This window comes from Erythrolamprus reginae, chromosome 2, assembly GCF_031021105.1.
Source record: "Erythrolamprus reginae isolate rEryReg1 chromosome 2, rEryReg1.hap1, whole genome shotgun sequence".
NCBI classification, from domain to species: Eukaryota; Metazoa; Chordata; class Lepidosauria; order Squamata; family Dipsadidae; genus Erythrolamprus; species Erythrolamprus reginae.
Window position 1 is genome coordinate 322,583,786 of NC_091951.1, and position 27,546 is coordinate 322,611,331.

Sequence of the window (27,546 nt, forward strand, 5' to 3'; positions counted from 1 at the left end):
CGTATTAGCTTCATAAGCTAATGTATATGCTGTATATAATGTAAATAATATACATAAAGAAACAACCATCTTCAGCCTTCTACTACATCTGTCACATCCGAGCTATTTCATTTTCTTTTAAACAGAAAGAAAACCTACTTCAATAAGTTCTTTTAAGGCCACTTATAAAAGTGAAAGTGGTGTGAAGTGAATTACAGATTATTACCTCTGTAATTAAAGTCACCTTTGCTACTGGTACACAGAGAATAGTCTGGGTTGTGGAGCCTTTAATAATATAGTGAACATTCAAAGTAAATCCCATGAAGGATATCTTTTCCTGTTAAGGTGTTAATACCAAAACCTTAACTCATGTCAGTTGTTTACTGGAAGAGGAGTATGTATTAACCTGCCTCTCTTTATGAATCTTTATAGTACATTAGAATGAGTTGCTCCTAGTATGAAAAACAGAACCTTGAGAGTTGCATTTGGATCCAACTCATCTCATTTAGGAAATCTATAAAGATTTTGACACATGACCACTGGCTCATACTTATGACAGTTGCTGTGTCCCAAGGTTATGTGATCCCCTTTTGCAACCTCCTGAATATCAAAATCAATGGGGAAGCCAGATTCACTTAACAACCGTTTTACTAATTTAACAACTGTGGCAAGAAAGGCCATAAAATGGGGCAAAACTCAATTAGCAACAGAAATTTTGGATTCAATTGTGGTCATAAGTCCAGGACTACTTTGTATAGTCTACTGGTAACAGACCGAAAAGAACCTAAAAAAATTCAAACATTTCAGAGAAGAACATAAGAAGAGCCATGCTGAATCAGGCCAAAGCCCATTGAGTCCAGCATTTTGTGTCACACAGTGGCCCACCAATTGTCCATGGGGATCTTGAGCAGAAAGAGAAGGCAAGACCCTCCCTTTCCCTTGACCCCCAACAAATGGTACTCAAGGGAATCCTGCCTGCCTCAACCAACATAGAGGCAGCACTTGGACATCCATTTCAATAACCATCTATATGCTTGATATCCATGAATCTGTCTAATCTTGCCTTGAAGCTATCAAGGCTGACAGCTGTCACGACCTCTTCTGGAAGTGAATTCCATAAACCAACGACCCACTGGGTGAAGAAATATTTCCCTTGATTTGTCCTCACTTTCTTACCTATGAGCTTTAGGGCATGCCCCCTTGACCTAATATTGTGTGATAGAGAAAAGAATTTTTTTCTATCCACCTTTTCTATCCCATGCCTGATTTTATACACTTCGATAAAGTCACCCCTTACACGCCGTAATGTTTCACCAGCAACCATGTTTGACATCTTTAGAGGCTTCTGAGCAAGGATTGACATTGTTTTATCTGTGGTCTGGTTGAACTTTTAACCAGACCATGTTATACCCATCATTTCCTCAGTACATTCATTAAAATACACCTTTTTCTTGCTCAGTAACCCATTGAAGTAAGAATGAAAATAAGTTCAACACATCCGGAGGGCATCAGATTGGGGAAATCTGTCATAGATTAGCATTGTCCCAAATAATGAATCATTGATGAAGTCATAGCTGGTTCCTAGTTTCCTGTAAACCCTTCATGACTGTAACATGTCAACACGTATAATGGAGTTATTGGCTATTGTTCTAGATTCTTAGTAGCTCAAAGTTCAAGTGCTAGATTCTTTAGTAACTAAAGCAGTTTCCCACTATACTCCTCTATTCTACTCACCATCAAGAATCCTTTGGATTGAAATACTGCAAATAAATGGATCAGAGGGGTTTTTTCACTATAAAAGACTGCATATGAGTTTATACTTAATATTTAGGAATTATTTTAATATGGATTGCAAAGTAGGGTGCAGATTTTGTTTCCAAACTAACTATAGTTAAGGTTTTGTAAGAAGTTTTATGTCATTTTCATTTTCTCAAATTCTATTATACACAAGGAATTTTCTTTTTTCCTTTTTAATATAATAAAGTAACACACACACACCCCTTAAAAAGTTAAATAAAAAAGGCCAAGAAAATTATTTCATTTTTACATAGTTTTAAATTACAGTGGTCCCTCGATTTTTGTGGGTTCGAACTTCGCGAAATGGCTATACCACGGTTTTTCAAAAATATTAATTAAAAAATACTTTACGTTTTTTTCCCTATACCACAGTTTTTCCCGCCCGATGACATCATACGTCATCGCCAAACTTTCATCCGCTTTTAATAAATATTTTTTTTAATAAACTTTAATAAATAAACATGGTGAGTAATAATCTAAATGGTTGCTAAGGGAATGAGAAATTGCAGTTTAGGGGTTTAAAGTGTTAAGGGATGGCTTGTGATACTGTTCATAGCCAAAAATAGTGTATTTACTTCCGCATCTCTACTTCGCGGAAATTCAACTTTCGCAGGCAGTCTTGGAACGCATCCCCCGCGAAAATCGAGGGAACACTGTATTACAAAATAATTAGAAATTATTTGGGCAATCTCTTATTCATGAAAAGTCCATCACTGAAAAGCCAAAATAAGTGCCATAACATTGAAAAGTTACAAAATTAAATCCTCAGTCATGCTTTTAAATTAAGTTTTTCTTAATTATGAAATAAATATTTTTCTGAATAAAGTAGTTTGAAGCTTTTTCATATTTTAAGAGTAATGTTGGCAGCTACTAAATAGTGAGTGATAAGTCTGAAAATACAGTGATCCCCCGAGTTTCGCGATCTCGATCTTTGCGAAACGCTATATCGCGATTTTTCCACCCGATGACGTCACTCCCTTTCTCATCTTTCTTTCTCTCTCTCTTTCTCTATCTTGCTTCTTCCTCTCTCACACTCTCTTCCTCCCTCTCTCATCTCTTTCTTTCCTTCTCTCTCTTTCTCTATCTCTCCCCCTCTTGCTCTCGAGCGGCGGGTGACACCCAGGGAAGGTTCCTTCGGCCGCCCACCAGCTGATCTGCTCGGCAGCGCAGTAGCAGCGAGGAGCCGAGGATGGGGTTTCCCCTTTGCGTGGGCAACGGGGAAACCCCATCTTCGGCTCCTCGCTGCTACTGCGCTGCCGAGCAGATCAGCTGGTGGGCGGCCGAAGGAACCTTCCCTGGGTCTTCAACTCCCAGAGCGGCGGACAAGCGGAAAAGCGGCGGACAAGCGGGCAGGCAGGCGGCTCCTCAGCTGCTGGGTCTTCCCAGGTGCGGAAGTAAAAACACCATCTGCGCATGCGCGGCCATGGAAAAAGGGGCACGCATGCGCAGATGGTGTTTTTACTTCCGCACCGCTACATCGCGAGAAATCAATTATCGCGAGGGGTCTTGGAACGGAACCCTCGCGATAATCGGGGGATCACTGTATTATGTTTCTTTTTCCATTCATAAATTTAGGAGAATGCTAGCTCAGAATGTCTTATTAGAATTCAATTAATGTTGCAATTAAAAAATTCTAAGAAAACATAATGAATCAGTCTGAGTTTGGCACTTCATGCTGGATTATAATTTGTATCACACTCACACACATAAACCCAGTGTATCACTTTACCAATCTATATTATGGATAAGTAATTGTTTAAAAGGATTGAAAACTTTTCTTGGTTATTATGTCTGAGTTATAAGCGAAATACATTGGAGGTGGCTTAATATGTGCCAATATATCTAGCGTTGAGCATTCCCAAAAAGTAGTCTGATTTGGAAAAATACATTTACCAGTAATTGCATTAAATTTCATCTAGGAAAATCTGAAAATTATGTTTTTTTACGTGTGAAGAGCTTCCCTTACCTTCATAACTTTAATTCTGTATCATTCAGTGCAGCATAACTATTGGAGTAAAGAATGGAAACAACATTTCACACTTCAGATTTTAAAATGGGAGTTAAACCCATTACTGTTATTTAGATAGGTCCCACAAGCTCAGTAAATAGTCCTCATTTAATGATTACAATTGGAACTGGCAACTCGATCATTAAATGAAACAGTCCATAAGTAAAACCATAACTCTGTGATCTTTCTTCACCTTCCTTTGATTTACAGGCCTATGAAGGTCACAGGAAATGCAAGAAATGGTGAGAAAGTTACTTTTTCATCACCATTGGTTAATGAGGCAGTCACGAAAGAAGGAACAGCTATATTGTCAGTGATATTTCTGACATTACATAGGCCACTTTCAATATCTCTTGGTTGACTTCTCACCACCTTCCTTTTCTCAAATTAGTACTGTTGTTTTTTTACATTGTTGTAGCAGCAAAGATCCTATTTTGAATAGTGCTGATAGGAAGTGTGTCTACACAATCCAATATATTTTTTAAATCATTTCATATTTTACAGAGCTAAGCTCTGGCTCAGCAAAACATATTTGCACTTTGGATTTTTTGTAATTATTATTTATTTATTTATTATTTAGATTTGTATGCCGCCCCTCTCTGCAGACTCGGGGCGGCTCACAACAAAATAAAACAATTCATGACAAATCTAAATTATAGTTTAAAATATTAAAAAAAACCATTTACTAAGCAAACATACATACAAACATACCATGCATAAATTGTATATGCCCGGGGGAGATGTCTCAGTTCCCCCATGCCTGACGACAAAGGTGGGTTTTAAGGAGCTTACAAAAGGCAAGGAGAGTAGGAGCAGTTCTAATCTCTGGGGGGAGTTGGTTCCAGAGATTTGGGGCCGCCACAGAGAAGGCTCTTCCCCTGGGCCCCGCCAACCGACATTGTTTAGTTGACGGGACCCGGAGAAGGCCCACTCTGTGGGACCTAATCGGTCGCTGGGATTCGTGCGGCAGAAGGCGGTCTCGGAGATATTCTTGTCCAATGCCATGAAGGGCTTTAAAGGTCATAACCAACACTTTGAATTGTGACTGGAAATTGATCGGCAACCAATGCAGGCTGCAGAGTGTTGGTGAAACATGGGCATACCTAGGTAAGCCCATGACTGCTCTCGCAGCTGCATTCTGCACGATCTGAAGTTTCCGAACACTTTTCAAATTATTATTTTTATTTCTTCTTTATGTTGTTAGCGTTTTAATGATTTCATTTTTTTTCCACACATGCTAAGTGTCATCACAGCAGGATATAGGTTCAATAAATTAATACCTGGTTTAGGGTTAGTCCTGCCTGTTGCATTTCAGTCTTCCATTTCTCTGGGGACAGACTTAATGGACCAAAGGAGAGAATCAAACAGGTCTCTAAGAAAACAAAAATGGAAAAGATGTTCCCACTCAACTCACAAAACAAACTATGCCAGAAACACGTCAGTCAGACGTCTTCCCTTGGGGATTTGGTTTAAAGTAAACATACTGCAATATTTGAAAAGGTCTTTCCTGATGATTATTTGGCTAGACTGACACAATAGACTGAAATTAGGCAAATACTCAAGTGTTATGCCCAGTGTGTATGATAACCTAAGGAAAACATGGAGTAAATTTGTATGGTGCATAGTAGGCAAGAATTTGCAAACCAAAGAGATAAGAGACTCAAGTCCTAATCGTTTTTTTCAGTTGGAAAATGACCTTGTTTCTCCATAATGTGTGAATACAATTTCCATCACAGCAATGCTGAGGCCAAAAAAGATTACAGGAACTGGCCGGTCAGTTAGGCACAAATCAGTTATGCTGATTTAGGACAGACTGAATGATGTTCTTAACCCTCTCCCTTACTGAAGTCAACAATACCTTAAAAGCATTTATCTTTGGAGTGTATCCAAAAATGGCAGAATCCTTTCCTTATTTAATGCCCTGGACAGATCACTAGTAATGATAATAGTAGTAGCAGCAGCAGCGGATGGATGAAAAGCAGGGCATTTGGAAGTTTTAAAAGCCAGCAAGGTGAGCTTGGTTCAGCTAAGGGCAGAAAGTGACCAGAATGGGGAAGAATAGTAATGGAGGCAGTTTGGTCAGTGCAGACTTATCTCTTACTTGTGATTACTCTCAAAATACAGGGCTGCTTTGCACAGGCAATCCCTATTAGAGATGTTGCTTTATTCCTGGACTTTAAACAGCAAGGCCAAAATCCCATGGCTATGTGCTAGTGAAGAACAGAGGTAATGCTAAAAAAGGGGGGGAACGAGGAATGTAGAATAGAATAGAATTCTTTATTGGCCAAGTGTGATTGGACACACAAGGAATTTGTCTTGGTTCATATGCTCTCATTGTACATAAAATATAGATTTGTCAAGAATGATGTGGTACAACACTTAATGATTGTCATAGGGGTCAAATAAGCAACGAAGAATCAATATTAATAAAAAGCTTAGGCTACAAGCAACAAGTTACAGTCATACAGTCCTAAGTGGGAGGGAAAAAGTGATAGGAATGATGAGAAAAAACTAGTAGAAATAGAAGTGCAGACTTAGTATAAAGTTTGACAGTGTTGAAGAAATTATTTGTTTAGCAGAGTGATGGCATTGGGGGGGGAAACTGTTCTTGTGTCTAGTTGTCTTGGTGTGCAGTGCTCTGTAGTGACGTTTTGAGGGTAGGAGTTGAAACAGTTTATGTCCAGGATGTGAGGGATCAATAAATATTTTCATGGCCCTCTTTTTGACTCGTAAAGTCTACAGGTCCTTAATGGAAGGCAGATTGGAAGTACAGTAATTCTGCAGTTCTGATTATCCTCTGAAGTCTGTGTCGGTCCTGTTGGGTTGCAGAACCAAACCAGACAGTTATAGAGATGCAGATGACAGACAGAGTCAGGAACAGAGGTAATGCCAAAAAAGGGAAATTTAAAGCTGCTGGTTAGGGGGCTTATTTAGGCATACCAGCTGCCAAAGGTAGCCCGTGTCCACCCGCCCTTTTGCTGCTCTGTGGAGGCCCCCAGTGCGTGAGAGAGAAAGAACTGGTGTTCTTTCACACCTGTGGCTCCCACGCACCCCCTAAAGTCCCCTAAAGTCGTCTTCTAAATAGCCTCTCCCTCACGAGTGCCTTGCAGGCACTATTGCTACTACGAGGGATCGGCTGTAGACGGGTTAGCCCTGAAAGGAAGGAACACTGTTCTACCTCAGGCGTTTTAAAGCGGTGCAAAGAAGCGGCGCGACGAGCTTCAATGCACTCTTGAACGCGCCAAGCGCTTAAAGCCCAGGGCCGGCGGGGAGGGGGGGGGGGGGCTTTTATAGCACGAGGGCCGGCGCTGAAACAAAAGCGCCACGGCCCCGTTCCTAGTCCTCTTCGAGCTCCAGGGGTCCCGAGGCTGGGGGGGGGGGGTGTTCCTTCCCGCGGTTTTCTCTCAAGCTCCACGCAGGTGGTAACCGTAACTCAGAGCGGCGCCGGCCTTAACGCCGCCCTGGGGGAAGAGGAGGAGAAGGCGAAGTGGAGCAAGTCCCCAACTCCTTGCCGAGTTTTCTCTTTCTCTCTCTCTTCCCCCCTCCCACTTCACAGCTGCACACACGCAACTCCCCCCCCCTTTTCTCCAAAACTCTCGGCGACGCCTGTTCAAAGGGCTGAAAGCGCCACGGCGCTGCTCTCTTCCCGCCCCCCTCAGTAGAAAACACCAAACAATGAGGAGGAGTTGAGTGGTGGTGAAGGGGGGGGGGACGGAGAGCGAGCTGATGCTTTAATTAAGATTCTCAGGGCAGGGGAGGCTGAGAGAGAAAAGAGAGGCTTCTCTGCGAGGAAGGAAGGAAACCGGGCGGGTTGGAGGAACGGAGGCGCTTCCCGCGCAGCCCGCAGTCGCCTCAGAGCCCCGGTTGTTCAGCTCCGCCGCTGCCTCTGCTACGCGCGGCGAAGTTGAGCAAACAGGAAACGCGGCGGCTTTTGCACACACGGCGGCCGCTGCTCTGATTCATTGGGGCTTGAAGCTCGCCCGAAGGAGGACGGAGAGGAGGAGGAGGAAGGTGTTGGCTGCCGCCAGCCCCAAGGAGGGGAGAGACAGCGGTTGGCCGGCTGCGTGTCGCCTAAAGCCTCCCTCCTTTGCCAAGAGAACACAGTCCCGGCTCGCCCCGAGCGGCACGATTCTTGCCCGCCTCACGCGCTCCGAGAGTGGACGGTCCCGCGCTCCGAGAGAGAGAGAGAGAGAGATAGAACCGGCCCGCGCTGCGTTCCTCTCCCTCAGCAGCGCCTCAGAGAGCGCCGAGTGCCGAGTGCCGTTGCTGGAGTTGAGACTAACAAGAAAAGGCTGGAGCGACTTTTGTTTTTTCGTCATTCCCGCCGGAGACCAGAGCCCGCCTTTTCTCCTTCTCGCTCGGGCATAGCAATATGAAGGAGCAGAACTCATGTGTGGGCACTGGGCATCCCCCCATGGCTGGGTATGGCAGGATGGACCCGCTGGAGCTTGCTGTTAGCCCCGTGAAACGCTTGCGAACTGAGTACTCCTTTCCCTATCTCTTCGCAGAGGAGGCCTACCAAAAACTGGCCAGCGAGACCCTGGAGGAGCTGGACTGGTGCCTGGACCAGCTGGAAACCTTGCAGACCAGGCACTCCGTCAGTGAAATGGCCTCGAATAAGGTAGGATTTCCCCCCCACTCTTGTTTCCATCTATCGGGCCCCATCCCACCTTTTCAGTTCTTCTGTGCCTTGCTTAGTTTTCCCCATCAAACCCCATGACTCAGAGGTACATCGATCTCAGCTTTGGGAGAAGCCAGCAGGGGTTTTGTTTGGTAACAAGGTTTTCTAGGCTTAAATTGTATGTGCAACAGAATAGTTGTTGCTTCAATATCTTGATCTGTTATCTGAGATAAGTTCATCAGATCTGGATAAGAAATGCTGCTAAGGTCTGCCATCCTGACAGCAATTATTGTCCACTTCTGCAGCTTCCCTGTAAAAAAGGATGCATAAAATTGGGCTAAAACTGGTTTCTTATCTCTTGGAAATGTTTATCATCCCATTTTATGCATGGTTGCTTGGAAGCAAATTCAGTTGAAACGCCGCCATAAAGAATTGATGCTAGGTAAGCACATATAATACAAAACTTTGCAACAGTCCTAGCTCTATTGGGTTAAGACTTTAGCTATGGATGAATTAGAGGCAAACTTGAAAAGCAGGGCAGATTTTGAAAGTGTCATTTTGCCCTGCAAAGTAAGAGACAAAGAAGACCAGCTTGGGTGGGTGCTCAAAATAAATTAAAATCTAAAGTTTCATATGCCATTTCATGGATGTGCAAAAATTCTTTTCCATGTCCTGCCAATTTAAAAAGGATAAATAGTGTGTATGGTTTTGCAACCTTTGTATATAAGAAGGCCATACGTTTGTATTGTAAATGTCAGCGTGACTTAGTAAGTAGAGGGGAAGTGATCATACTTTTTAAAAAATCCCCTGTAACAGAATAAAGCAAGAAAGGTCACAAGTATCCACTGGAGACACATTGCTATAACACTGAACATATGTATGTTTTAGATCAGTGGTCCCCAAACTACGGCCCGCGGGCCGGATGCGGCCCGCTGAGGTCTTTTAACCGGCCCGCGGCAGCACACAAGATTTTACCGATCGATATAATAAGAGGGAGAAATAGAGAGGGAGAGAGAAATGAAGAGGAGAGATAGAAAGGGAGAGAGAGAAAGGGAGAAATAGAGAGAGGGGGAGAGAGAGAAAGTGTGAGAGATTCAAAGAGGGAGAGTTAGAAAGAGAGTGAGTGAGAGAAAGAGAGAAGAGAGAGAAAGAAAGAGAAAGAGAGAGGGACAGAGAAAAAAAGAAAGAGAAAGAGGGAGAGATAGAGAGGGAAAGAGAAAGGAAGAGGGAGAGATGGAAAGAGAGAGAGAGAGAAATGAGAAAATGATGGAGGGAAAGAACGAGGGAGAGGAAAATGAAACAAATGAGAGAAAAGGAAGAGGGAAGAGAGAAGTGGAGAGGAAGGAGGGAAGGAAGGAGAAATGGAGTTTGTTGATTTAAGTTTAAATTTACTTGTTAATAAAGAAGTATAAATTACTTTATTATTTAATTATTAATTACTTATTACTTATTCTTTATTTTAAATATTGTATTTGTTCCCATTTTGTTTTTTACTTTAAATAAGGTATGTGCAGTGTGCATAGGGATTTGTTCATAGGTTTTTTTTATAGTCCGGCCCTCCAACAGTCCGAGGGACAGTGAACTGGCCCCCTGTGTAAAAAGTTTGGGGACCCCTGTTTTAGATAGATGACAGTTGAAATAAGTTGTTTCTTTAGCTTTTGCACTTGGAAAGGCAACAGGAAATGTGCTGATTTGGAAGGAAAGAAGTTCCATTGATTTCCCTGGAGCTTAAGTTTAGGAGATTTGTAAACCGCTGTTGCTAATTTATGACGTTAAACCAAACCAATCAATGTACAACTTATCATGATGTTAAACCACCCCAGAGAGACTTTTCTCTGCATGTCCAATCAGTACTCACAGTGCTAGAAAATACCCACCGCCACCTCTGTTTAGATGGCAACTTTCTGTTATGTTAAATGCTTCAGCATTTCAAGAAGTAGTGTATGTCACCTATTTTGCATTAGTTTCCTGGTTGTGTTTATCTCTGTACGCCTGATTGTCAGATCACATCTGATTAGAGGATCAAGCACTATTCTTTAATACTAAGAACGTAATGTACCATAATATAGTCATGATAATTTCTCTCTGTACTTCTGGGTTTTAACTACAGTATTCTGTTAATTACACTTGTACCAAATTCTTGCATGGCAAAACTTTCAGGATACTTTGATTCTGCATTTACTTGGTTCAATTGTATGATAGCAAATTTTGATTTTTTTCAGACAATATACATTTTTTTATTGAGTCACCGCACTTTGGTTAATGTTCCTCTATACACATCTATTTCCGAGAAGGCATTTTTTTTGCATTTCTTACTTACATTTTTAGTGGGATATTTATAATTTGTTTAAAAACAAAATTTTGAAGTGGTATTGAATAGCACTAATGATAGCAGCTGAGAAACAATTATTTGCAAGTAAAAATGCAGTACAAATGGCACAGCATTTTGTGTATGCGTGCTAAGTGCAAGAATATGTGTACAACTGGTCTAATTTTAGTTGCCTATTAGTAATTGACTATTTCTCATATTTGTGTTACATCTCTTATAATATAATCTTAATTAAGTACTTAAGGATAGTAAAAAGGGTTTTTTTGTCGTATGTGGTAGGGTTGTTTCCTAAGATTTTTTCAAGTTAAGTTTTAATATTTTTGAAAAAAATATCCTAAATATAATATAACAAACTTTTATGGACAGCAGGCTACTTTAGCTAGATGTTTTGCTTTTCCTTTAGTTGGTGGGCTAAAATTTTATCTATCATAATATTAGAGTGGCACTGGAATTATGATTGTAAATAATATTTGAAGATTCTTTAATGGCCCTAAGTAAAAAGAAACATTGCATAAAGGATCCACTTTTCTCTTCACTTCTTAAGTAGCACCATTCAGCCAAGGTTTTCCATAAGAATACAGTGAGCTGAGTTGCCATAGTCACTTTGAAGGTCAGATTGAATTATGCCATCCTTTACATCAGCAGTGAAAATTTACATTGCGGGCACACAATGATTGCTTTTATCTTATCCTTAAAATAAGAATGTCTCTGTTTCAATTTCTTCGTTACTAATTAAATTCTTTGTGCCATCCACCCTATCTAGCAGTCCTATGTATACTAACTTTCAGCTGTGTTTTAACTTACATTGTACAGTACTGACAAAAATTACCCCAGAAAGCCTCAACGCCAGTGCTGGTGACTGCAGGGTTTCTTTGACATTGTATAATCCAAGTAGATGTTCTTGGGCATGAACACTAATTTTTAAAACTGTTCATCCTGTGAAAAACCGATTTCTGCCTTTTATTTTAAAAAAAGGAGGATCTCCTTGCTCAAAGGTTTTTGTTTTCTTTGTATACCAAACAGTGTTGCCACAAAGTTTCTTTTCAAAATATATAGAGTTGATAAAGATGCTTGTCCCAAATAATCCTACGTAGGCGTCTTGTGTTCCCAGGAACAATGCTGTACATGGTTTATTCACACAGTGTGACATAGTTACATTGTCATAAACACATACGTATTCACGCACATGTAAATCAGAAATTTTCAGACACCTTTTAGTCATCAAAATAACATGAGCGCTTTTGAGTTGTAAAGCAAAGCCATGTAAATGCAATTAATATCTAAGTAGCTAACTGGGGTTATTTTGACAAGTCCTCCCTTCTGAGGAAATTATCTTCTAGCCTTAATTCTCAGTCTTGGCTGACGTTTTATAGGTGGAGATTAGTTGAGTGTTTGACTGGCTCTAGGGCAGAAAAGCTTGCATAGGGGAGAGGATTGCTGTAATCTATTGACGTCAGTTTATTAAGCATAAGCTGGGTTTCCTTCCAGCCTTTTAACCTACTTGAAGAAATCACGAAATAGTAAATAGACAGACAGTGCAGTCAGTACAAGGCCTGTTTTTCCTTAGTTTTAACCCAGCTGAGTCTTCCTGCCGCGCCATAGACTTGATGTAATTTATTGGGTAAAGACTGTCAGTATTTAGCAATTTGCATGCGTAATGCCCAGAGCAATTTGAAAATCCAGATGTTCTGGTAAAGTAACAGTACTAACATATTAGGGGGGCAATTGTCATGCATATCCATACATTCCTTCCTTTTACATTCAAAAACAATATGCCTATAAAAAAAATTCATACCTAACAATGAAGAATTGTGCTATACTTGCAAGGAAGACATTGTATTGATTTATGACCACAATTGAACCCCAATTTTTTTGTTCCTAAGTGAGACATTTGTTAAGAGAATTTTGCTCCATTGTATAACCCAGTGATGGCGAACCTATGGCATGGGTGCCACAGATGGCACACGGAGCCATATATGCTGGCACGCGAACCATTGCCCTAGCTCAGCTTCAACATAGAAACATAGAAGACTGACGGCAGAAAAAGACCTCATGGTCCATCTAGTCTGCCCTTATACTATTTCCTGTATTTTATCTTGGGATGGATATATGTTTATCCCAGGCATGTTTAAATTCAGTTACTGTGGATTTATCTACCACGTCTGCTGGAAGTTTGTTCCAAAGATCTACTACTCTTTCAGTAAAATAATATTTTCTCATGTTGCTTTTGATCTTTCCCCAAACTAACTTCAGATTGTGTCCCCTTGTTCTTGTGTTCACTTTCCTATTAAAAACACTTCCCTCCTGGACCTTATTTAACCCTTAACATGCATGTGTGTGCTGGCCAGCTGAATTTTGGCTTGCACAGAGGCTCTGGGAGGTCATTTTTGGCTTCTAGAGAGCCTCCAGAGGGATGGAAGAGGGTGTTTTTACCCTCCCCAAGCTCCACTGAAGCCTTTGGAGCCTGGGGAGGGCGAAACATGAGCTTAGTGAGCCCACCAGATGTTGGGAAACAGGCCATTTCTGGACCACTGGGAGGTGGAGAAATCTGTTTTCGCCCTCCCCAGGCACATGTGCAATAGCACCCGCCCACACTCTTTCTGCACCCGAGGAAAAAAAGGTTCACCATCACTGGTACAACCTTTTCTGCCATAGTTGTTAAGTGAATCACTGCCATTGTTAAGTTGGAAACATAGTTTTTAAATGTTTGACTTTGCTTGTCAGAATGTTGATCATGTAACAATGGGAATGCTGCAATGGTCATAAGTCACTTTTTTCAATGCCGCTGTAAATTTAAATGGTCACTAAACGAACAGTTGTAAGTTGAGGACTACCTGTACTCCTAGAAACAATGAACATTCTATAAAGTTAAAGCTCCTTTGACACTACATTTTTTAAGCAGACATACTCTGCTTGGTATGTCTGATATTCCATAAAAGCAAGATTTAATTAGTGCAGTATGCTGTCTTTATATCAATTAAGCAATCAGGCTTAACCATTTTTTCGATAATTTAACTATAAATGATTCTAATAATAATAATAATAATAATAATAATAATAATAATAATAATAATAATAATAATAATAAAAGATTTGTATGCCGCCCCTCTCGGAGCAGCTCACAACAAGCAATACATCTACAAATCCAATTAAAAAAAAACAATTTAAAAAGCCCCTTATAAAACAACCATACAATCCAGACAAACCATACATATATCATAAGTTCATAACGGCTAGGGGTATGTCATGTTTATAAGCATATTGGTAGTCCTCAAGCTATGACCAATTTAGGATCAGAATTTCTGACACATGTCACTGTGGCTGTAACTTGAGTCAAACCCAATTTGATCAATTTTAGACCTATCTCTAGCTATTAAGTAGACCCCCGTGGTCATAAATGCGAATCCATTCTTCTGAATGGGCATTTTTTGCATAGAAATGGGCAAAAGGGATCCCAAATTACAATCAGATTACTGCAGGACATTGCAGCCGTTCATAGATGCAAGCCAGTTGCCAAGTGCCTGAATTGCAATCATGTGGCCATGCGGGCAAGGACCTTCCAGGGGAGCTGGCGGTTGACTTGGATGGTGAAGAACTTGAGCCAGTTCTGGAGTCTGGGGAAGGCTCTGATGGATGCTCTGAGTCAGAAGCAGTGATAGAGCCAGGGCCGTTCAGCATTCCCAGCTGCCTTCAGAATTGGAAATAAGGAAGGAAGAAGAACAGCTGGAGCCTCTTCCAGATGTGCATCTGTGTAGAGCTGTCAGGAGAGGCACATGAGATGACTCAGGAAGAAAGGCACACATGGATGCTGAATAGCTCCTCCATGGCTGGGAAATAAATAGAAGCAAAGGGGGAGTGGTGGTTGCAGGAGACAACAGTTCGTATTTCTTTCAGAAGATTCACTTATCGTGGTTTGTGCTTCAGAGACTTCTTTCCAGGAATTAATTTACAACTTTGCGACTGAAAGCTCTCTTGCCTGGCAATTATCCAAGGGCTGCTAAAGTCTGTTATTGCAATTAACCCTTGGAAGGATTATTACCTGTACTTTTCTGTGTGTGAATGCCATGAATTCACAGTAGCTAAATAAAGATAGGGTTTTTTAGGACAAAGAGTCTGTTTCTTGAACAGGACCAGAGTTAGTTTAGCACCATAGCAAGTTTGAACTTTTTGTTTTAAAAATATCTGCAAGTCGAAGGCAATACGTTCGTTCACATTTGGCTTCTTCGTCGCAGAACACACCTATTGTATATCAATAGACTAATATAAAGATTTTTAGTACAGTGGTACCTCATCATACGAACTTAATTGGTTCCAGGAGGAGGTTCGTAAGGTGAAAAGTTCGTAAGATGAAACAATGTTTCCCATAGGAATCAATGTAAAAGCAAATAATGCGTGCAAATCCTTCAGGAAAATCCCAAACTTTAGAAGGGAGGCGAACAGAGGGCAGGGAGGAGCAGCTAAAGGGGGCGGGTGGAAGAAGCAAGGCTAGGCTAAAGGGTGAGTGGGAAGGAAGAAAGGCAAGGGGGGCACCCCTCCCTTTTCTTTCTTCAAAAGACACCCTTTCAGTTCCTTTACAAGCATGCAAAATCTTTACTCCTCCAAGCTGCCCCTCCCTTTTCTTTCTTCAAAAAAGGGGGGGGGGAAGAAACCCCTTCATCCCAGCAGCAGCTGCTTGGGTTCGTAAGGTGAAAATAGTTCGGAAGAAGAGGCAAAAAAATCTTAAACACCGGGTTCGTATCTTGAGAAGTTCGTTAGAAGAGGCGTTCGTAAGATGAGGTACCACTGTATATCTTTAATTTTCAATGCAGAAATATCTGTGGCGAAAAGGGGGATTGCTAAATGTCAAGTGCCTCCATCCTGCAGATCCTTCTGTTCCATAGTTCTCTAGTACTTATTTAAGTACTAACTATATATACCCTAGTAAAATCTTCCCTGCCATGGTATTCGGGCAATAAGATTACTTAACAGGACTTAAGAGATTCAGATTGTTCATTTCAAGAAGCAATACTCTGTATACTCATAAGTAATAGAGGAGAGATGGGGAAAGTTTATTTATTTATTAGATTTCTATGCCGCCCTTCTCGAATCAAGTCAGGATGGCATACAACATTGTAAATACAAACAATGTACATGAGAAATCTAATTATTTAAAACATATGCAAAAATAGTAAAAATCTAAAACCCCTTATGCAATCATCCACTTTTATCCAATTCAATCATTCATATCGGCCGGGGACAATATTGTAACTCACGGTCCTCATGCCCGCTGGCAGAAGTAGGTCTTCAAAGCTTTATGAAAGACCAGGAGGGAGGGGGAAGTATGTATCTCCGGAGGGAGTTCATTCCAGAGGGCTGGGGCCACCACAGAGAAGTCTCTTCCCCCTGGGCCCCGCCAGATGACATTGTCTGGCCAATGGGACCTGGAGAAGGCCAACTCTGTGGGACCTAATTGGCCACTGGGCTGTATGAAGCAGAAGACGGTCCCTTAGGTAGTCTGGTCCTAAGCCATGTAGGGCTTTATAGGTTATAATCAGCACTTTTAATTATGCCCAGAGACCAATTGGCAACCAATGCAACTCACAGAGTGTTGTTGAAATGGGGTCAGATCTTGGGAGCCCCACAATCGCTCGTGCGGCTGCATTTTGCACAATTTGCAGTCTCCGAACACTCTTCAAAGGCAGCCCCATGTAGAAAGCTTTGCAGTAATCGAGCCTCGAGGTGATAAGGGCGTGAGTGACTGTGCGAAGTGACTTCCTGTCTAGATAGGGCTGCAACTGGTGCACAAGGTGTACTCGTGCAAATATCCCCCTCGCCACAGCTGAGAGATGGTCTTCTAGGCTCAGCTGTGGATCGAGGAGGACGCCCAAGTTGTAGACCCACTCCAAGGGGGTTAAAGACTCCCCCGCCCCGAGTAATGGACAGATAGATGGAATTGTCCCTGGGAGGCAAAACCCACAGCCACTCCGTCTTGTCGGGGTTGAGTCTGAGCCTATTAGTTGTAGAGGAACTGGTAGGTGAAAGGGAGTTCTTGTTCATATCTACATTGAATCAGAGCTAGATGCAGTTTATATGAATATATTATTTCAGTAAGGGTTTCCTCCTCAAAGAACTTAACTACTGCTTTTTCATTCGAACGGAAAGGAAGTTAAAGATATATGCATATGCTAGAGGAAGAAGAAGAAAGAATTCAACTCACATTCTCTATGTTCCTCTGTATACACACTCACACACACAAACACTCACAGTAAAAGATATAATAACTATTTGTACACTTTGTTTTAACCTTGATTAACTGTATGTGTAAAGCATTTGGTTATTTGTTATTGAATATGTTGCACAGACTCAGAAATTGACTTAATTCAATAATCACATTAAATATATTATACAGATCTATCCCCATGGTGTATCTGAACACTGCTAGCCTGAAATTGCAAATATATGTAAAAAATGGCATCATTCATTACCAATATTTATGGACCAAGTAATGTTTGCACATGCTATAAATTCAAGCAATTTCACAGATAAATTATTACAATACTTAAACATTATGATATATTTTACCATTGCTATAATAGATTAAACTGTTCCAATTAGAGAGGAAATATAATGTCACATATGATTAAAAATAATTTACTTAATATAACAACCATTGCATAAAATAAAATCATGAAAAAACATATTTATTGGTTTAACAAATGTTGGCCTAGTGGCAAAGCGGATTGATATTCTCTGTTGACCATTTAAAAGAAAAAATAGCAATAATAAATCCCATAACATCTGCAGCTGATTATATGACTGTGCTCTTATATAATGTCTAGTAATGCAGTCACTCTTGCTTTGTTATTTGGTTACATATTAATGGGTTTAGGGAGTTTTGTCATTCTTGGCGGGGAAAGCCAACAGTGATGAGATATATTTACCTTTTCTTTTTTTTTAAAGATATTTCTGAGTAATATAAATTGGACAATGCTGAGACATATCATTGATCCATTCAGACCAGGATTAATAGCTCAGATTGGCATTGATTTTTTTGAAGAATTCACAGTTTAAGAATGCATTTTTATTCCATCTTTGGTGTTAGCATATCTATTTCCAGTTTATGTTCTTCAGAAGCATTACGCCTTAGATCCTCAATTAGTTGACATCTGACAGAACATGAGGAATTTCTACCTGACAGAGCTAGTTATCTTGATTTTTTTCCCCATCCGGATATTCAAATACCAAAGTCCTTTTGAGGATTTTGAATAACTTGCTTCTGTTTAACAATTTGACTCTACCTTAATCACAAAAGGTGGGATAGGAAATTCATTTGTTCATGAGGATGGATTATACTTATAGAACTGTTTCTGCCTCTTTGTGTGGCATATGATTTGGGTCGTTGTTTATAGTACACTTTGCTAGTAGAGTCAGTTAAATATGGGTGGAATTAACTTGAATAAATGGAGCATGGTTAGATCCTAGCATAGACATTGCCTTAAGCACTGTAAAGTATCCATAGCTTGCAGGAAGAAATAAAGCAAAATAGTAAAGATAAATACTAAGTAAAGATAAATAGAGCGCTGGTGAGACCACATTTGGAGTACTGTGTTCAGTTCTGGAGACCTTACCTACAAAAAGATATTGACAAAATTGAATGGGTCCAAAGACGGGCTACAAGAATGGTGGAAGGTCTTAAGCATAAAAAGTATCAGGAAAGACTTAATGAACTCAATCTGTATAGTCTGGAGGACAGAAGGAAAAGGGGGGACATGATCGAAACATTTAAATATGTTAAAGGGTTAAATAAGGTTCAGGAGGGAAGTGTTTTTAATAGGAAAGTGAACACAAGAACAAGGGGACACAATCTGAAGTTAGTTGGGGGAAAGATCAAAAGCAGCATGAGAAAATATTATTTTACTGAAAGAGTAGTAGATCCTTGGAACAAACTTCCAGCAGACGTGGTTGGTAAATCCACAGTAACTGAATTTAAACATGCCTGGGATAAATATATATCTATTGAAAGATAAAATACAGGAAATAGTATAAGGGCAGACTAGATGGACAATGAGGTCTTTTTCTGCCGTCAGTCTTCTATGTTTCTTATTCATGTGTACACAAAAATTATATTTAACGTGTCTCCTTCTACACACCTCCTCCCTTTTATACTTTGGCACGAGATACAAGAATGTTCAGCCTTTGTTCTACAATGCAGGAGAAGGAGTGTCTACTTGCTTTAGGTACTGCCGGAGTACACAACAGCCTTTTTCTCGGGTAACCATGGAGATGAGTGTGGGTGGGATGGCTAGGTATCATTCTCCCTTGTAGAAAGGATTTGTGAAAGCAACAATAGAATAGTAAAGAAACATGTTACAAACTTTTCCTGGGCAAGAGCTTATTTAATTTTTAAATACTTCCATGCAACTTAACAATTGAACAATGATCCTGGCAAACAGTCAGTTGCTGATATTAAGGATGTATTACCACCGTAGTGCAATAGAGTTGATAGGGAGAAGAAAACTAGATAGTAAAGCTTGTGCATCAGAGCCCATTTGATTTGAGTTAGAATTGATTGGTAGGAGTAGGAAGTGGGAACATTGGGCTCCCTGGAAATAAAAACGTTCTTAATATCATTCACTTGTAAGGATATTCCAATCATTCCTGTAAGTAGTATCACAAGGAAGCTATACATAAATCTATGAATCAGTCATACATATACTGTAGTTAATCTTTCAGGGAGTTTTGGCATCCCTTATGTGGTCATAAATTGCTTTTGCAAGGTAAAATCCCCAGGTCAAGCTTGGTTTCCTGATGACTTCTATATAATTTCTTATAATTTTATTGGCAATAGTACAAAAATTACTAAATTTCCCAACTATCTTGATTTATTAGTGGCTTTTGCATATACGTAATCACAAAAGCAAATCTGCTTTCCTGCCATCATTCTGCTGAGTTCATATCGTTTATCTCATCACTGCTACACATCTTCGAGCAAAAAGTCACGTACTGTACCTTTTTTTCTGTTTAGTCACATACTTGACATAGTAGCAAACATGCATGTTTTTTTTGTATTGGTGACTGAACTGAAAAAAAAAAGTTTTTTCTCATTTGTACTCAAATTTGACTAATTAAGTACATAATGAAGAAAATTCATAGAATATAATATAGGGCTACAATCTTAATCACACTGGAAAGAACTGGAGCCCAATTTATACAGGACTAAATTATAAGTAAAGAATTGTTGTCTTCATTGCACTTGGAATTTAAGAAGGGGTCAATCCTTTTGAGTGAGCAGGGTTTTTAATCATACCCCTGTCTTTAGTTCAAATAGCATTTTAGTCCTTAAATCAAAGTCACGGGACATAATCATCTAAAATTTGTTAAAAGTAGGCATTCTGTGGGGGGTTTTCTAAGCATATTTGATTAGGATGACACATTCTATATATAGAAGAACAAGAACTTGGATCTGGTGCATGTATTCGCCCTACAGGATTGGAGACTGACCCTAAAAATATTACCACGATGCAAGCATGAGGGATGGGGGTATATCAAGGAAACAACTTTTCTGAATACTATTTACTTTCCATACTTGTTTGCTGTTTTAATGTCAGTATCTATTCTGTCCTTAATCAACGCTAGTGTATAATATTTCATTTTTCCATCCTCATATTTACTGAAAAGAATATTTTCCCCCAAATAATTTGTAATAAAATTGTAAAGTTCTTTCGGATTGGAAAAATAGCAAACTGCAATGAAGAATATTAATGCTTCAATTCTTTACTTAAAATTAGTCCCACTAACTGGGATAGCAAGATAATTGATATTTTTGAATTCTTGTTTTAGAGAAGATTTCTGAGGATGCGATGGATAGCGAAGAAAACAAACATATAACAGTGCAAAAGTCTCAGTTGAGGCAAAAATAACCAGATTCAAGTTATCATATTTTATTCAATTCACGTTATTCAAATCCCTTGAGAATTTCATAATTCTGAAAAAGGTGAAGAACAACAAAGGACAACCAACAGCAAGGTGAATAGACTCATTTACACTAACATTAGGAAGCCCGAAGAGTGAGGTTTAGGGATCATTATCATCTAGAACAGGGGTAGGCAAAGTTGGCTCTTCTATGACATGTGGACTTCAACTCCCAGAATTCCTGCGCTAGCATGATTATCTCAGGAATTCTGGGAGCTGAAGTCCACATGTCATAGAAGAGCCAACTTTGCCTACCCCGACCTAGAATTTTGATCTCTAACCTTTTCGGCACTAGGTACTGAAACTGGAATGCATGCCAGAGTTGCCGGAACCTGGAAGAGAGCAGCTGGCCAGTGTACATGCGCATAGCAGTAAGTTGCTCTTCCGGGTTCCATCGCACACATGTACAAAACTGGCAACATAACCAAGAAGAGAAGCTGGCAATGGCACGTGTGCACCTAGAGAGGGCTCTGGATGCCACCTCTGGCCCACGTGCCATAGGTTCGCCATCACGGACCTAGAATGTCTGTTTACTTGGTGAGAGATAACACCTTCACCAATGATTCTTTCAGATTTGCTGAAAATGTTGTAATTCAGTCATACATTTTTCCTGTCAAATATATTTTGGAGAATAAGTCTATGTCAAGGTTATTTTTCTTTTAAGTTAAATATGGCCATTTATTTCCTAGAGAATGGATGAAGTCATAGGAAAGCATGTTAACAAGCAAAATAATTGCCTCCCCTTCCTCCTCATCCCTAGGAACAAGGCAGAGTTATTGCATCATAAATCTCTTGCTCTTTGTAAAAATCACTTTTAAGCAAGTGATCGTGCCTTCTAGAAATAATTGGGGTAAATTACTCTGCACCTTTCTCAAATACAGTGGTACTTCTACCTAAGAACGCCTCTACTTAAGAACTTTTCTAAATAAGAAACGGGTGTTCAAGATTTCTTTTGCCTCTTCTTAAGAACCATTTTCTACTTAAGGATCCGAGCCCGGAAAAATTTCCCAGGAAATTTGAGAGTGGCACGAAGGCCCGGCCTGTTTCCTGCCATTCCCCCTTTAATCCCAGCCATCTTGGGCTTTTCTGAACTGCCCGAAGAGCCATTAAAAATCATAGGAACCTTACTTTGTATAAGCCTTTGCTTCCATACCATTTTATAAGAAAAATTATTACAAAGATAATTTATGCTTAACCAGAGGCAAGGAAAGGGGAAAATCGGCCGGTTTCTCTGTCTATGTTTAAGTACTAAAGCTGGGTGTGTCTCCCCATTTTTCTCTCGCTATCCCCGTGGCTGCTTGCTGTTTTTGCACTTAAACTTAGCAATGGTCATAACTCTCTCTTTTCAGTATTGTTCTAACTTGGAACGGTCACTAAATGAACTATTGTAAGTTGAGGACTACCTGTATATTCTATGGATTTGAATGGATTAACAATGCAGTCCTTTATAGAAACATGTCCAGTTACACTCAGTGATAATTTAGGATGTGCCTAGAATGGAATGGATAATTCCTAAGTGCTATTGATTAAATACTTTCTGTAGGTGTTCTTTTTTTTTTGGCCTTCATGGATTTTTTTTTAAGGAAACCTGGTTGAAAAATACAGGAGAGAAAGCAGTATCTGGGCCTCCTGCAAAATTTTCTTCATATTAAATGGCTTGTCTGGCAGCAGTCAAGACAAAGATAGGATTGTAAGTTTAAGCACATGGTGCAAATTTGTTTTTTTATATAAAAATAATTTTTAAAAAGGATATCAGGATTCAGATGTGTTATATGTGAAGCTATTTTTTCTCCTTTTGTTAGTAATTAGGATTAGTAATTAGTGGAATTTGCTTCTCTGTGCCCTCAGTTCAAGTATGGGAGTATTGTTGTATTTTTCTCTGAAGTGTTTATGTTTACAGGATTCAAATTTCCTTCGGCATTAACCTCCAGCATAGCGCAATGTGTTCTCCTTGTGTAAATCACATTTGTTTCTAAAAAGTGTGTCCAAGTATGAGAAAGAAAGCTGCTTTTCTGAATTGTGATTTTCTGCTTAGTCTTATGATGGTGCTGACAGATCAGTGGATGTCTGTAAACTACCAACCTGATCAATGTGAACATGGACAGCAATGTAATGTAAATTCTTTGCATGGACTTTTATTAGGGTTATCTTTAAATGTATAGTGACTGGGCCCAAATAATGTGAGCTAAATCTTGTCTCATTCAAACAAGTGAAGTCATTTGGCACGGTGGCTTGACTGAGTGGAAGTTGCATTACTTGTTTGACTTTGTTGGCGGATAAACACTCCGCCTTGACATAACTTCCTTCTGGCTTATGTCTTCCTTATCCCTTGGGGTATATTCCCATCAAGCCCGCAGGCAAAGCAAAACAGATTCTTCTGCTCCAGACAGAATGCAATGCATTCCAAAGTTTAAAATCCAATATCCACGAAAGAATGGAGTAATAAAACTGCACACCAAGCTGCTGTTCTAAGACTGGAATGACAGCAAGCGATGTTAAAATCACAATTCAAAGTGTTGGTAATGACCTTTAAAGCCCTACATGGCATTGGGCCAGAATACATCCGGAACCGCCTTCTATCGCACGAATCCCAGCGGCCAATAAGGTCCCACAGAGTTGGCCTTCTCCGGGTCCCGTCGACCCAACAATGTCTTTTGGCGGGCCCCAGGGGAAGAGCCTTCTCTGTGGCGGCCCCAGCCCTCTGGAACCAACTCCCCCCAGAGATTAGAACGGCCCCCACCCTCCTTGTCTTTTGCAAATTACTTAAGACCCACCTTTGTCGCCAGGCATGGGGGAGTTAAGTTATCCTTTCCCCCTAGGCTATTACAAGTTATGCATGGTATGTTTGTGTGTATGTTTGGTTTTTTTATAATAAAGGTTTTTTAGTTGTTTTTATTAATTGGATTGTTCATGTTGTTTTACCACTGTTGTTAGCCGCCCCGAGTCTGCGGAGAGGGGCGGCATACAAATCCAATAAATAATAATAATAATAATAATAATAATAATAATAATAATAATAATAATAATAATAAAAAAATACATAGAGGTCAATTTGCTTGGCTACTCACCACTGTCCTTTTACCAGAAGTATTTAAACTTTTCCCTCACTATGAACAAAAGGCAGCTCCTGGCAAAACCCCAGGGGCTGCTACTGCTCAACAATTCTTAAAATTGCCATTCTATGCAGAGTTGTAAAGAGCATACTCAAATTCCTCAGCATCTCTCTCCTCTGCTGCATGCTGATCACTTCAGTGGCTGCTGCGGGCTCTCGTTATTGACAAATCGCACGCCGTGCTGATGCAGGCACCATAATAGGAAGCACCTAGGCCTGTCATAAGGTGAAAAAAAAAAGTGCAGGTCTGACGTATGGCGTGGCCATAGCAACAAGAAGAGATGAGGTTGAGGTTTTCACTTTGGAGTATAGGCAGGCTAATATAGCTCTCTTTAAGGAGCCAGAAAGTATCTGAAAAAAAGCTGTGTCCATCTGTATATCAGCAAAAATTTGCTTGACTGAGGCTGCTTCAGAACCAACATATTTGAATGCGACTTTTATGAGGGATTTAAATGATTCCTTCGAACTGATTTCTTTCCCCTTCAGTTACACCATAAAGTTTTGTTGGAGGATGATAGTACAATTACTCCTACAAAATACTTTTATGACTACTCAGAGCCTATATGCCTTTTGGAGGCTTAGTCATTAAAACAGAAAGGATATAAATTTTGAATAAGATGACTGTAAGCTCCTTACAGCATGAAATATGGCCAAAGTTTTTTGCACCTGAATTTTGGATGCAGGTAAGATTCCATTTAATGTTTAATAATGATTGCTGTCCTGTCCTTTTTTCCTTTGATAGTTAAATTAATAAATTTGGGGGGGTTTAGGTGGGGGAAAAAAAGGTATTGGGTTATAGCTGCTTATTGGAAGCACTTTTTAAGCATATGGTGATATGAAGGTTTTGTTGGAGTGTATAGAATAATTCACCTTGATGCATGTGGCAAGAACATTTGAGACTACGTTTAGTAAATCCTTATTTTTCCACTATTTTATTTTACACCATTAAAATAGTGTTAAGTATTGAAAATATACACTATACTGTTCCATCTCAGAGCTGTGTGATACTGGAACAGTATATTATATTTTAATGAAGTGGTATTTTCTTTTTCCCTCCTTTCTTGCTTTCATAATTATACCTACATTACATATCTAATCGAAGCATTAGCTATAGGAACAATAAAAGCATTCTGAAATTAATGCAATAAAAGTTTTAAAAAACAGCAAAGTAAAAGAATGCATGTTTTGATATTAAGGTTAGATTTGAGATGTTGAAGAATATTTTTGAAAAAGAAGAAACTAGTCGTTGCAACATGTCTTTCTTTTAAATGTCTTTCTTTTTTAACCCGTTCCTTCACATGTGCAAAATAAATATTAAATTTAATTGTTTAATCGGTATGGAAAATTAAACTGTAATAAAAATGCGGCAAAAGTAGAATTTTTATTTAAGAAAGAACTGTTTTCATAATCAATCCGTTTCTTTCTGCAAGTTTCTGGCACTAATCTTAAAATCCAGACATGTAAAAAAAAAATAGTAATGTAATATTAGGATTTGTCTTTTTGCCAGTAACACAGCTAGGAGAAGGGCGGCATACAAATCCAATTAAATAAATAATAAATAATTAAAAACTTCCGGTAAACACCCCCCCCCCCAAAAAAAACCTCCTACCTGCCTGCTAGTAGTTTCTTCATTTAAATGTTTTATAGGAATATATAACTGTAAAAAAGCCCTTTTGATGCAAATGTGGGTGTGTCTTGTCTTGCTGTGCATTTAATCGAGTTAGCTGGGTTTTTCATTTCTGATTGAATGGCAATAGGGTGATGAGATTTTGTTGTCACTTCTTCATGTAAACTCAGTGGAATGTTTCAATTGTGTCTCATTTCCAAGCTTTTTTTTTTTAAAGTGAAACAATTTCACATTTCCCAGAATGTTGTGATTCTCTTTCATCTGGTCTTTGTTCTCTTGTCCAGGAATACTGCTCTGAAACGAATATTGCTTACAATGTTGTCGTAAAGTCACAAGCATGCCTTTCTACCATTATGAACATTTGGGATGGAGAGAAAGAAATCTTGGAAGTATTAGTTTACCAAAAACATCTTCGATTGCATGATTATAATTGTGCAGTCATCTTTGGATCAAAGAAAGAAAAAAATATCTGCCCATTTTTGTAGTTATAACACATTTGACTCAGCCACAATTATGTTTCCAAGAGTTCCACAGATTCAGTCAGCTACTGGAAACTCAGTTGCTATATCTACTACTACTACTAAAGGGAAGAGCCTTCTCTGTGGTGGCCCTGGCCCTCTGGAACCAACTCCCCCCAGAGATTAGAACTGCCCCCACCCTCCTTGCCTTTCGTAAACAACTTAAAACCCACCTCTGCCGCCAGGCATGGGAGAATTGAGATCCTCTTTCCCCTTAGGCCTTTACAATTCTATGCATGGTATGTATGTATGTATGTATGTATGTTTGGTTTTTATATTAATAGATTTTTAATCATTTCTAATACCAAATTACTATTGTACACTGTTTTATTGTTGCTGTTAGCCGCCCCGAGTCTCCGGAGAGGGGCGGCATACAAATCCAATAAATAAAATAAATAAATAAATAAATAAAGTGCAAACTTTTAATATATTTCTTTCACAACAAACCACTGAGAAGCCAAGACTTTGAACAAATTCATAGAACTGTTTTTACCTCTCATTCTTGTTATACATATAAACAACAGCAATGGTTACTGCATTTGCAATATTATATAATAAAAGGTTTATCAGGACATGATCTGGATGAATTTGTTTTAATCAAGGAAAATACAAATTCCATTATAAAATGTGTATTAACTTGCACTTTGTTATCCTAAGTTACAAATTTCTTCCAATTAATAAAAGCAGTTGAATTTCCAGAATTTTGCTTGATTTACTTTTTGGATCATGCTGATAATGTCTTAAGCTTAGATTCAGTAATGGTTCCTGTCAATAAGAAAAGCATTCTTAGTCATTCAAATCTATCTGGCTTCTGTTTTTTTGGTAAGGCAGGTATACTTACGAACACTAGTGATTTCATCCTCCACTTAAACTTATGCATTGCTGCTGAAGAAAGATCTGCTTTCTCAGTATCTAAAGGCGGAAATGGAGATACAGAACCACTTAAGACAAAGATTAAAGATTCTGATTAGAAATAAAACACGTAAGTGTGAACCTTCCTGGAAAATACTTTAGAAGTTGTATGGGAGTTAACAAAAAAGGCTACATGGTCTGCAAAATAATGCAGAATTGATATAGGGTTGCTGAAGACGGGAAGTTAGGATGCACATTTCTTTTCTTTATGCTAAACATATTTGCAGTTGTAGAAATTGACATCTGGTTAATGAGCCGGGGTGGCGCAGCAGGTAGAGTGCTGTACTGCAGGCCATTGAAGCTGACTTGTAGATCTGAAGGTCAGTGGTTCAAATCTCATCACTGGCTCAAGGTTGACTCAGCCTTCCATCCTTCCGAGGTGGGTAAAATGAGGACCCGGATTGTGGGGGCAATAGCCTAGCTCTGTTAAAAAAGTGCTATTGCTAACATGTTGTAAGCCACCCTAAGTCTAAGGAGAAGGGCGGCATAAAAATCAATCAATCAAACAAACAAACAAATAAATAAATGCAGAGGAGTAGAGGAGTGGAGAAGCAATGGTAGATCTTTTTCTGATTCAAAGCTGCTTTTTTTCTTTCCTTTTTTTGAAAAACAAATATTCATTTTATCTTCATCCATTTGCATATAATGTTTGGCTGTGAATATTTAACAAGTCTTTTTCTTTCTCATGAAAT

General features: G+C 39.5%; 1 protein-coding gene across 7 annotated transcripts in view; it reads left to right on the plus strand.

Moving 5' to 3' along the window:
• The window catches only part of PDE4D (phosphodiesterase 4D), a 945,814-nt gene that overhangs the window by 869,246 nt on the left and 49,022 nt on the right, over positions 1 to 27,546 (plus strand). For all 7 annotated transcript variants that reach the window (XM_070743323.1, XM_070743322.1, XM_070743324.1 and 4 more), the window contains one exon: positions 8,293 to 8,405. In XM_070743323.1, the coding sequence (XP_070599424.1) occupies positions 8,293 to 8,405 (113 nt within the window). The remainder of the gene's footprint in view (positions 1 to 8,292; positions 8,406 to 27,546) is intronic.